The sequence below is a fragment of the Hyaena hyaena genome, unplaced genomic scaffold (genome assembly GCF_003009895.1).
Source record: "Hyaena hyaena isolate Hyena2069 unplaced genomic scaffold, ASM300989v1 scaffold_8, whole genome shotgun sequence".
NCBI lineage: Eukaryota > Metazoa > Chordata > Mammalia > Carnivora > Hyaenidae > Hyaena > Hyaena hyaena.
This window is the reverse complement of record NW_024080640.1, coordinates 4,311,386-4,323,418: the sequence shown is the minus strand read 5'-3', so window position 1 is coordinate 4,323,418 and position 12,033 is coordinate 4,311,386. Positions and strand designations below refer to the sequence as shown.

At 34.9% G+C, this 12,033-nt stretch overlaps 1 protein-coding gene across 2 annotated transcripts in view; it reads right to left on the bottom strand.

Annotated features, from left to right (window-relative positions):
- Positions 1–12,033, bottom strand: part of MKLN1 (muskelin 1) — a 361,418-nt gene that overhangs the window by 98,352 nt on the left and 251,033 nt on the right. For both annotated transcript variants that reach the window (XM_039243337.1, XM_039243345.1), the window contains 2 exons: positions 10,118–10,227; positions 7,850–8,042 (listed from right to left, as the gene is read on the bottom strand). In XM_039243337.1, the coding sequence (XP_039099268.1) occupies positions 7,850–8,042; positions 10,118–10,227 (303 nt within the window). The remainder of the gene's footprint in view (positions 1–7,849; positions 8,043–10,117; positions 10,228–12,033) is intronic.

Here is a 12,033-nt window from a genome sequence, read left to right as displayed (position 1 = left end):
GCACTTGGGTGGCTTAGTCAGCTGGGCATCTGACTCTTGATTTCAGCTCAGGTCATGGTCTCACAGTTCCTGGTTTCCATGTTTTCCACAGTTCCATGGTTTCCTTACATGGAGCCCCATGTCAGGCTCTGCACTGTGTCCACGTAGAGCCTGCTTGGAGTTGTCTCCCCACCTCTCTCTGCCCCTGCCCTACTTGTGCTCTCTCTCTCTCTCAAAATAAATAAATAAAGTTAAAAAAATTTAAAAACAGAAAGAAAAAAATGAAAAGATTAAAAAGCAAAAGAAACAACAACAACAAAATAAAGATATGGCAAAGCATATACTGTAAAATGGTAAGATTAAACCTGTATATCTACCAATAATCCAATCATACAAATTAAATAAATGCTCAAATCAAAAGAAGGCAGATTTTTTTTTTAATCAAACTAAATTTACAGGAGATGCTTCTTTAAAAAAATGGATACAGGAGGGCACCTGGGTGGCTCATAGCGTCTAGCTTCAGCTCAGATCATGACCCCATGGTTTGCGAGTTTGAGCCCTGTATCGGGCTCTGGGCTGACAGCTCAGAGCCTGGAGCCTACCTTAGATTCTGTGTCTCCTTTTCTCTGTCTCAGCAACTCCCCTGCTCATGCTCCCTCCCTCCCTCTCTTTCTCTCTCTCTCTCTCAAATATAAACAAACATTAAAACTTAAAAATTAAAAAAGGATACAGAAGGGTTGAAAATAAAAGGTAAAAACAGATGTTATACAAATACTTACCAAATGAAAAGCTTAATGTAAGATAATTTATACCTTCAAGAAAAAATACTACTAGAAAGAAAAACACATTTCATAATGATAAAAGATTTAATTCAACATCAAAGAATTTACTATGTGTATATATCTAGAAACATGGCTTCAAAATCTATAAAGCAAAATTTGACAGAGCTGTAAGAGACAGGCAATTCCAAAATCACACTGGGAAGTTTAGTATTTTTCTTCGTAATTGAGAGAATCAGACAAGATCACTCTCCGTAAAGAAAATTTATGAAACATGGTTAGCAAACTGGACCGACTGGGCATATACAGAAAACTGCCTCAGCAAATAAAGAATTCATGTTCTTTTTTTTTTTTTTTTAATTTTTTAAATGTTTTCTTTATTTCTGAGAGACAGAGAGAGACAGTGTGAGCAGGGGAGGGTCAGAGAGAGAGGGAGATACAGAATCTGAAGCAGGCTCCAGGGTCTGAGCTAGATGTCAGCACAGAGCCTGACATGGGGCTTGAAACCATGAGCTATGAGATCATGACCTGAGCCGAAGTTGGATGCCCAACCGACTGAGACACCCAGGCGCCTCAAAGAATTCGTGTTCTGTCCAAGTATGTATGATACGTTTATAGAAATTAAACAAACTGGACCTTAGGAAGTCTCATCAAATTTCAAAGCACTAGAATCCTATAGAATATGTACTCTGACCACTATGCATTCAAGCTAGAAATCAGTAACAATTAAAAAAAAAACCCAAAAACCAGAAAATCACAACGTATTTGGAAATTAAAACCAAAACTACATTTCTATGTAATTATGGCTCACAAAAGAGCCATATTATTTCATAATGAAATTACTGAACTGGACAAAAATGAAAATACTTCAAGCACAACTAAAAAATAGGTAGAAGGGAATTTATATCCTTAAATGCATATACAGGAAAATAACAAAGTCTGGAAAATAATATGCCAACCACACATCTCAGTAAGTTATAAAAAGACAGAAAATTAATTCCAAAGAGAAAAAGAAGACACATTAAACATAGAGCATAAGTCAAAGACATTAGAAATAACAGGAAGAATCAACAAACCAGAAATTGGTTTCTGCAAAAGACCAGTATACTTGACAAGCTTCTGTGATAGAGTGATGGGGAAGAAAAAAGAATTCATAAATGAGAAACAGAAAGAATGAAAAGAGACATTTCAAGAAATCCTGAAAACATTAAACATCCTGAAAACATCAGGGGAGCCTGGGTGGCTCAGTTGGTTAAGCATCCAACTTCGGCTCAAGTCATGATCTCACGGTTCGTGGGTTCGAGCCCCGCATCAGGCTCTGTGCTGACATCTAGCTCAGAGCCTGGAGCCTGCTTCAGATTCTGTATCTCCCTTTCTCTCTGACCTTCCTCTGCTCGTGCTGTCTCTCTCTCTCTCAGAAATAAATAAAACATTAAAAAATTTTAAACAAGGGGATATCAGGTATATTTTCTTGCCCACAAGTTTGAAATTTTAAGTGAAACAAATTCCTAGAAAAAAGATATCTTGTTAAAAGCTCAACCACTGAAACAACAACGCTGAATAGTCCTACAACATTTAAAGAAGTTGAACTGATAGACAAAAATACTTCCTCCAAGCAATTTCTAAGCAGACAGCATAATGACAAGTTCTACCAAGCATGTGAAAAAGAATTAAAATCTTACACATACTCAGATTATAGGAAGAAAAGGTTAACTCAACCCATTATGTAAGATCAGTGTAACAATGATACTAAACCTGAAGAGAAAGGTAAGATCGAGATAAATTAACAAGGCCAATCATACTAATGAAAAATTTAAGAATTCTAACAAATTAGTCCATTTAAATCCAAAATAGACCAAAAATTATATGAGGAAGACAGATTTAGCTGAGAAATACAAAGTTAAATATATCTGAGGTTTAACATTAGAAAATCAATCACTATGATTTCACATATTAATAGAATTTAGGGGGGAAATTATTATCACAAAAGATAAAGAAAAAGTGGTAAAATTCAATACCCATTAATAATATAAACTCTTAGCACTCTAGGGATCTAATACAGGAGTTCCAAAACCCCAGATCAAATAACATCCTTCATAGTGAAATGCTGAAAACATTTCTTTTGAGATCATGAACTACATAGGGATATCCACTATCATTATGTCATCTCACCCTTGTACTAAATATCCTGGCTAAAAGATTAAGCACAAGAGAACAAAATAAGGGATAAGAGTTGGAAAGAAAAGTGTGTCATTACGCATACATATCTTAAACTGAATAGGAGTGAAAACAACAGAATCTGTGACATACGGCTAGCAGTGTTTTATGTCACCAGCTAGATCCCAAGACCCACCTGCGTGTACTTGCTAACATTTGTCTTATATTTTTCCTTAAGCTCTTCTTTCTGGTTTAGCTCTTAACTCAGGCAAATGAAACCCGAAACCACTCATGAGGGGCTGGCAAGGGCCCTGACAAGACCCCACAGGCTCAGACCACCCAGACCTTCCCAGCTAAACTCCCAACTTGCACCTGTGCAGAAAGACCATGCAGTGACCTCTGGAATGACTCAAAACAGCCACTAAAATCTCTGCCCAATGAGGAGCCTCAGCTTCATTTCCATGACATGCAATGCATGTGTTGGCATGTTTCCTTAAGGCACATGTGTGACCTTATGCCCCTTTTCTAGGAAGGATAACAAGGCTTCCCAATTTAAATATTCCTCCTACCCCCTAAAGAAAAGGGACCCATCCCCCCCCCTCTTTGGGAGTCACAGTTTTGGAAGCCATTCCCTGTGATTTCCTTCTATGTTGCAAATAAATTTTCTTTGTGCAACAACTCAACCTTGGGCAGTATCTGACTCACCAGGGAGTGAACTACATTTAGAAGGAAATTCTTTAACACCAAATGCTTGTATTAGTAAAGAAGGATCTCAAATTAATTGCCTCAGGTTTCATTTTTAAGAAATTAGAAAAAGAGCTAATTAAAACCACACTATGCAGAAAAAAGGAAATAATAAAGGTAGAAATCAAGGAAATAGAATAGAAACACAGAGAGAGAGAAAAGAAACCAAAAGCTGTTTTCTTAAAATGAAACTAATAGATGTCTAGCCAGACTGAGACAAAAAAAGACAAAAAAGACAAAAATTACCACTATAAAAAATTAGACATAAATAGCATTATGCCAATAAATGCATTAATTTAGATGAAATGGACATGTCCTTTAAAAGGCACAAACTACTGGGGCTCCTGGGTGGCTTAGTCGGTTAAGGGTCCAACTCTTAGTTTTAGGTCAGGTCATGATCTCACGGTTTGTGGGATGGAGCCCTGCGTCCAGCTCTGCACTGACAGCTTGGACCCTGTTTGGGATTCTCTCTCTCCCTCTCTTTCTGCCCCTCCCCTCCTCACAGCTTTCTCTCAAAATAAATAAACATTAAAAAAAAAAAAAAGACACAAACTACTCATGGTCACTCAAGATACAAAGAATATGAACAGCCTTATAGCCATTAACAATACTAGACCTGTCGTTAAAAACCTTGCCACAAAGGTAACTCCAACAAGGCTTGAGACTTCACTTAAAAACAGACCTGTCACATACTGCAGAAGCCATGGGGTGAGAAGAAACAGCAAAAGAGGAAGAGAGAAAAGGGAAAAAAGGAGGGAAAGTGGGAAGGAGATAAAGACCTCCAGCTGAAACTTGTGGACCCTTTTATTACATTTTATTGCTTCCTTACCTCACAAAAGCAAACTTTAATTTCAAGAGGAAATAAGATAAACACTGCAAAGGGGTGAGTTCCTGTTCCTAAGTGAGGACTTGTACCCATCATCCCTGGACTCTACCTTTTCCCCTGACACTGTCAACAAGAAAGTAGCATTAACTGGTTCAGGAATCACTTGTCATGAAATTAAATGTAAACGTAGGGATGTTTCTAACAAATAGGATGCCTATTAGACACTTTCTTAAAATACCATACTTGAAGAACATACTAATATATACTAAAAGTCATTTGTTTCCTCCATTATAAGATGCTGCATAGAAAATGCTTCTGATTCCCTCAACTTTTCTATTTAGCAAACAGGAACTTCTTGCCCTTCTCTGCTATGTTTTTAGTGGAGCAGAAGCCAAAAACCTCTGCAGTGTTTACTTCCTTATTTGTCCAACAAATCATCATCAGTGAAGTCAGCAGCAACTGAACAACCCTGGAAGGAATGTTTATTAACTAAATACTGTTCGAAGCCAGTTGAGACTTCAAAAAATATGACTTGGCCCTAAGTCTCAAGAATAGACTTACTACCAATTTCCCCTAAACTTGGGTCCTTCCTAGAGCTGGTAAGTAGTCTCTTAGTATCAGAGTTTCACACAGTTTTGACAGTTTCTCTTATAGGAGTATATTGATAAAGACACAGTTTTTATTTAAGTTTTTAATTTATTGTTTGAGAGAGAGAGAAAGAGAGAGAGAGGAAGCACATGAGCAGGGGAGGGGCAGACAGTGGGTGGGGGAGAGAGAATCTCAAGCAGGTTCTGAGCTGTCAGTGCTGGGCCTAACTCAAGGCTCCATCTCAAGAACCATGAGATCATGACCTAAACCAAAATCAAGATATCAGACACTTAAGCGATTGACCACTCGTGTCCCCTAAAGACACAGGTTTTAAATGTAACTGTAGCCTACTCAGAGCATAAAGTTGCTGGATGTTTTGCTGTCACTGTTATTTATCTTAATAAAATACAAGCCTCAAAGATAAAGATCTGAAACAAAACTAACGAACCATGAAAGTACATGTGACTTCCTTATTCTTAGAAATGTATACACATGACTCAAGTCATGATCTCACGTGTTCATGAAATCAAACCCAGACTGAACCTAGCATGGGGCTCGTGGAGCCTGCTTAGGATTCTTCCCCCACCCTGCCTCCCTCCCTCTGACCCCCCCCCAGCGCTCATGTGTGCATGTGCTTGAATGAATGCTCTTTCCCTCTCTCAAAATAAATAAAGATTAAAAAAAAGAAATGGCATATACACACTTATACTTTCACTGGTGGCATATGAATGGTTTGGGAAGAGATTAATAATCATACATATTCTATTTGTTTATACCCCAACATTTATTCTATTCCAAATATAGGGATAATTTTTTTTCCCTCCCAACCCACTCCCTAGTTCCTTCCACCCTCTACCTCACCCTGAACATAGTAATCATTTATTTGCAAGCATCATTACCAAATAAATATAAATAAGTACTAACAATGTTTAAGGCTAAGAGGCAAGTTAGTTATTACAAAGCAATGGAACCAGATGCAATTTATTTTAATTTAAAATTTATAAACTCAAAGAAGACAGTACTGGTTCCATTTCCTTCAATTGTAAGATATTCAATCTATCTGATAAATGAGCACCTAAATAATAACAAATGGTAATAGCAATAAGAGTAAAATATATGAAAGCACAGAATTGAGAAAGTCTATTATTCTTTCTTCCTGTTAAAAAAAAATCACCAAATTTCATCCCACAAGTCTTATCCTGAGCACTAAGCTGTTTTTACTCACAATGCTTCTGATACTAAATGTTTGGGTTTTTTTTTTTCCTCACACCAGCATTTTCTCCAATTTCCTGACACCAAATGGGATGTATCCAATAATTCAATTCTGACACTACCTGAAGTTACAATCAGATCCCTACAAGTGAAAGGGCTCAGTCCACAAGCCTATTCCACTTCAGATGCCAATTGCAAGTCCCAGGCCACATGAACTTCTGATTTACTGCCTATAAATCTGGAGTTCCTACAATCCCCCTTGGGTTTGATAATACACCAGAGAGAGAGAGAGAGAGTTAGGTTTCCATGTGCTCTTCAGGCACCTCAATGTTTAGGGCTTTTTTTTTTTTTTTTGGAGGCTCCACCACCTAGGCATGAGTAATTAAAATATTAGCCATTGGTGACTGAACCCAGTCTCTGAGCCCGCTCCCCTCCCCAGAGTTCAGAGACAGGGTGAAAGTTCTAGCCCTCTACACACATGGTTTGGTATTTCTAGAAATCTGAAGTGATCTAGGGACCCCAGCCACCTGTCATTTCAATTACAAAAGACACTCTTATTGCTCCACCAAATCCCAATAGTTTCAGGAGACAAAGACCAAATGTTTATTTTTATTCTACCACAAGCACCTATTCTGTTCTTTGTCACTGTGAAAACTCACTGTGGGCGATTTTTTAAAAGAATGCCATTCTATAACAGAGATCCTTTTTTAAAATAACAAAACAGGGTTGCCTGGGTGGCTCAGTTGGTTGAGTGTCCAACTGAGTGTCCCACTCTTGATTTTCTCAGGTCATGATCTCTCAGGGTCATGGAACCAAGCCCTGTGACGAGCTCTGTGATGAGCATGGAGTCTGCTTCAGATAGTCTTCCCCCACACCCCCACCGTGTCCCTCTCCCCAACTCGAGGGCACTCTCAAAAAAAAAAAAACACACAAACCATAACAGACCTTAAATATTCAAATAGATGTTATCATTCAAAACAATTACCTTTGGAGATTATATCGTGTTCTAATATTCATATTTCTTTCAAAACCAGATTACAAACCACCCAAGAAAATCAGCAATTATGCAGCATCAGATATTTGCAATATAAATCTCCTAATTCATTATAACTTTCTACTAATAACGTTTTTTGGCATATCCAACTATCTGTTGTGCCAAATTATGCCATTAAAATTGTAATTGTATATCAACAAAAATAAAAGAATAGGCCTCTAATATAGAAGGTAACATTTAAAGCCTTTTTTTTTAAAACTAAACATTGTATAGTGCTATTCAATGTTAGCATTCGTAAGTGCATCCTTCCATGGTTTGCTAAGATGGCAACTTAGACTTAGATATGAGTTCAAATATGTTTCTTTTTGTTTTTCAAGTCTCATTATGGACCGATCTTATATAAAAGAAGCACATAATTCAACAACCTAACAATCTTTACAGAGTAAAAAGACAGGGAAAAAAGGTAAACTAATAATTGGCATTAGTTTATATTCTTTTCAAAAAACTTGTTTCTTGTATATACTTGAAGTCACCCTATAACCAAACTAAGTTTACATGTTTATAACATACCATTTACAGCTTTTTCAATCAATTCTTCACAAGCATCAAAATCACCCTTCAGTACCAGTTTATCATGGAGATCTGTTAACATGGGATGTTCCAGGGCAATCTTGGTTTTTTTTTGCAGCGATTCAAAGGCCTCTGTATAGTTGTGTTGTCTAAAGTGTTTTAGGCAAAGGCGAATGGCTTCCTGTTCACGGTACTACTGGAACACAAGAGCAAGTATGAAAAGAAGAGATTTGCTTAGTTATTACTGTAGGCAATAATAAGTGACAACTAACCTAAAGTGAGCGTTTACTATGTGCTAAGCATTGTACTAACACTCTTCATTAGTATCATTATTTTTTCCACTTTGAAATGGCAAACCTGAAGCTTAGTCAATTGTAATAACTTGCCAAAAGTCACAAAGCACATAGCAGAAACATATGAAAAAGATAAATGTATACAAATATACCCACAGGTATGTATTTCATGAAGATGAAAGATATAAAAAATGAAACCAAACCTAATTTTAGAGCCTGAACTTTTCAGAAAAGAAGCAGAAAGACTGTTTATCAAAGACTACTGAAGACCACAAATATTATAACTTCCATAGCTTTTACTCATTAGATTACACTGTTGGTACTGAAAACATAGAAACCATCAAATAATATACATAAGTCATATATGCTTTTTGTTCTTGGTTCTTAGTAATAGGCTATTACTTGAAAAGCAAATATCATCAGATGTTTATATATTTCAAAGTTCACAAACAGGTTTTATGTCTCAAAATGTTCAGAAAGAGATTACTTAAATTATATAATTTTTTCTAAGCCTGAGCTACCTTATCTATTAAACAGCTATAAAGTAAACATCTCAATTAATTAGAATCCAAAAAGAATATTCAGTTTATTAACTTTCCCCTAGTAGGAGGAATGCTAAAAATACAAGCTCAATTAAAAAAAAAAAAGTAACTTCAAGAATACTTTATGAAATTTCCACAAATTTCCTAAATTAACAAAATTAACTAACAAAGAAGCGATGCATGATAACCAAAAATATGATTTACTTACAAGCATTATTCTTTAATAAGGCAAGAAATAATACTACCTTTTATGAAGACTTATAAGACTTGAAACACAAATAAGCTTATAGTTGGCTGATTTTTTATTAATAAAATGTCAAAACATCTTTCCTTAAGTATTACAGGGTTTACCAAGATTTTCCTTTCAAATAACAAAAGATTATTTATCTAAAATAACTTTACTATTAATTTATTACCCTTGGCTTCTAAATAAAGATCTATCATGACTCTACAGAAATACATTAAACAGTAATACCTTTCAATCATGTTGCCTTTAGGAATGTAAGTCACATCAGCATTTTAAGTTTTCTATCAGATTGTATATATATATATATACACAAAAGGATTAAAGTTATGAAATAATAGAATTTTAATGCTTTAAGAATAAACACTGAAATTCAAAGGGGATGAAGACTTATATCTGATTTCTAGAGGTTCATAACAAATGCAGAGAACTTGAAAAGTGAACAAGGCTGAACAATTTTATGTTCTCAAATATAATCTCTCCATAATGCTGGGGGTAAACAGGTGAAATCTGCAACTTCCTACAGTATCAAGAGATTTGTGTGAATATATTAAAGAAAACGTGCACACACACACACATATCATAGGCTAAAGGGAAAATTTTAGTAACAGAGAAATTTAACCATTATTTTTTAAAAGAACGAATAGAATAGAAGATGTTAAGTATGTATTATTATGTGCATAACACTGTAAAGGTGATTTTTAATATTTAAAAATATTATCTCTACCCTGAGCAAACTTATAGTATTACAGAAAACCCAAGAATATATGAAAAATATAGAAAATACCAAAAGTCAGCATCTATTTCAAGTTGGATATAATCAAATGACAAAAATAAATTAGTCAAACAAAGAGTTCCTCAATTAAACTAATCAGAAAAAAAGCTGAAGTTCCACACAAAAAAACTTAAGAATCTATATTGCTTTCCAACCTCCTAGGAGTAGATCAGTTCACCCCTACGTGAAATAAAAATAACAGCGGTGATTAGACTAAAACTTTATCATCTCCTTGACAAGAGAGTCCCCACAGCTCCTGCAAAAAAAGCCATGAGAGTCAAATAAATGTATCAAAACCAAAAAACGAAGCATAAAGTGTATGCAAAAAACCCAGATCTATTCCTCAAGACTGACACATGTCTTCCTTTATAGGAATCAGAAACATAAAATCAGGATTTTAAAGCACAGTCCTACCTTGCTATACCAGTTGAGACAGGGCTGTACTACATCGGGATCATCAATGCCACTAAGTTCAACATACCAGATGCTAAAGTTAAAGCTGGGTCCCCAGGATAAGAGTGGAACTTTGTGAAGAAAAAAAAGAGAAAGAAAAAATATTAACATAGTTCAAATAAAACTTAAGCAAAGTAAAATCACTATTTAAGCCTATTAAAATTCATTTAGCAAATTTTCAAAACATTTTCTAGAAGCCTAACACTGTATTATTAAGTGCTGAGGCTACAGTAAAAAAAAGAAAATATGACTCATCTAGAGGATTCTTTAACTATAAAAACATTATAAAATAAGTTCAAAGTGTTCATTTATCTACCCCTCTAAACACAGGACAAGGGCTATATGACTGAGTAGGCAAATTTTATCAAACCCACAAGAAACAAATTACTATATAAATTAAACTATATCAAAACACAAAAAGATATCAAAAGTTCAATTACTTAATAAGTGGCATAACTCTAAAAACAAAACCAGAAGAAAAAGAATTTAGGACTTAGCTAACTAAATATTTAAAATTTTGTAAAAGTTGCAAAAACATGAGGATGGTTCAACAACAGAAGCTATATTCACAACGTAACTCACAATGTTAACAAAGAAAAAGAGAAATGTGTCTGACAACTGACAAATAGTGCTAAGAGTAAATTAATAAAATTTATTTCCTACTCATTAAAAAAAACCCTAAAAGGGTTTTAAAAATCTATAAGAAATAGAAGGCAAAATAAAACCACTTAAGCTAGATATTTTAAAAAATATCAAAGACCTCAAAAGGTGAACCTAATGGAAAAACATTACTTATTGCCACTCAAGTCAGGAACAAGACAAAGCCCAATTATCTCTATTATTCAACATGGGAGATCTTACAAAATGCAATAAAAGAAAAAAATGCAAATTAAAAAATATCATTTGAGGATGAAAAACCTATCTTCCTAAAAAATTCAAGAGATTCAAGTGAACAACTTAAGTTTGTATGCAGGATAAATGTGAATATCAGTTTCCCTCTACTTATAATAACCAACCAGGAAATATAATGAAAAAGTTCCATTTAAAATGGCCCGAAGAGCTTACAATATCTCAGAAGAAAGTTTAAAATATGCAACATCTATTTAAGAAAATAGAAAATTTTACTTAAGAATTGGAAAAACAAAATGACATATTACATTCCTAGATGGGAAAACTCAAATGTTGTAACCATGTCAGTTCCCCTGAAATTAATTATAAATTTAATATAATCTCAATCAAAGTCTCAATGGTATATATCCATTTCATTCTTTAAAGATTATAAGTAATCTCTACATGGGGAGATACAACCCCAAGATCAAGAGTCACATGCTCCACTGAGCCAGCCAGACACCCCAATATACATTTTTCTTGTCATGTAATTGAACAAATTGGTTTTTAAAAAATGAGTAACACAAGAGTATCCAAAGAAAGTAATCATTTTAAAAATATATAGTAGTTATAAGTTTGATATTAGTGAGGGAAAAGGAAAGTACTGAAGCAGAAAAGTATATTCAAAATCTCCTAAGGATTCAGAGGAATTTACCTACCATTGGATGAAGATAACATTTCACTTCAGTAATGAGAGAACAAAGTAAAGGTTCTTAACATATGATCCAGTCTCTTGGGAACCCCTGCAAGCTTTTCAGGACAGTACCAAGTGGTCAAAAACATTGTTTACGGTAAGACCAAGATTTTATCAGCCCCTTCCCCTTTTTTAACTGTACTGACATTTGCCCTCTTGGTGAAAAGGCAATGATGAGTAAAACTTCTGGCACATCGGTAGTGCCATGAAAAGGAATAGCATGAAAATGTGTTAGTATTCCTTGATATAGTAAAGACTGCACTGTATTCCTCACCATCATATACTTGCAGTTAAA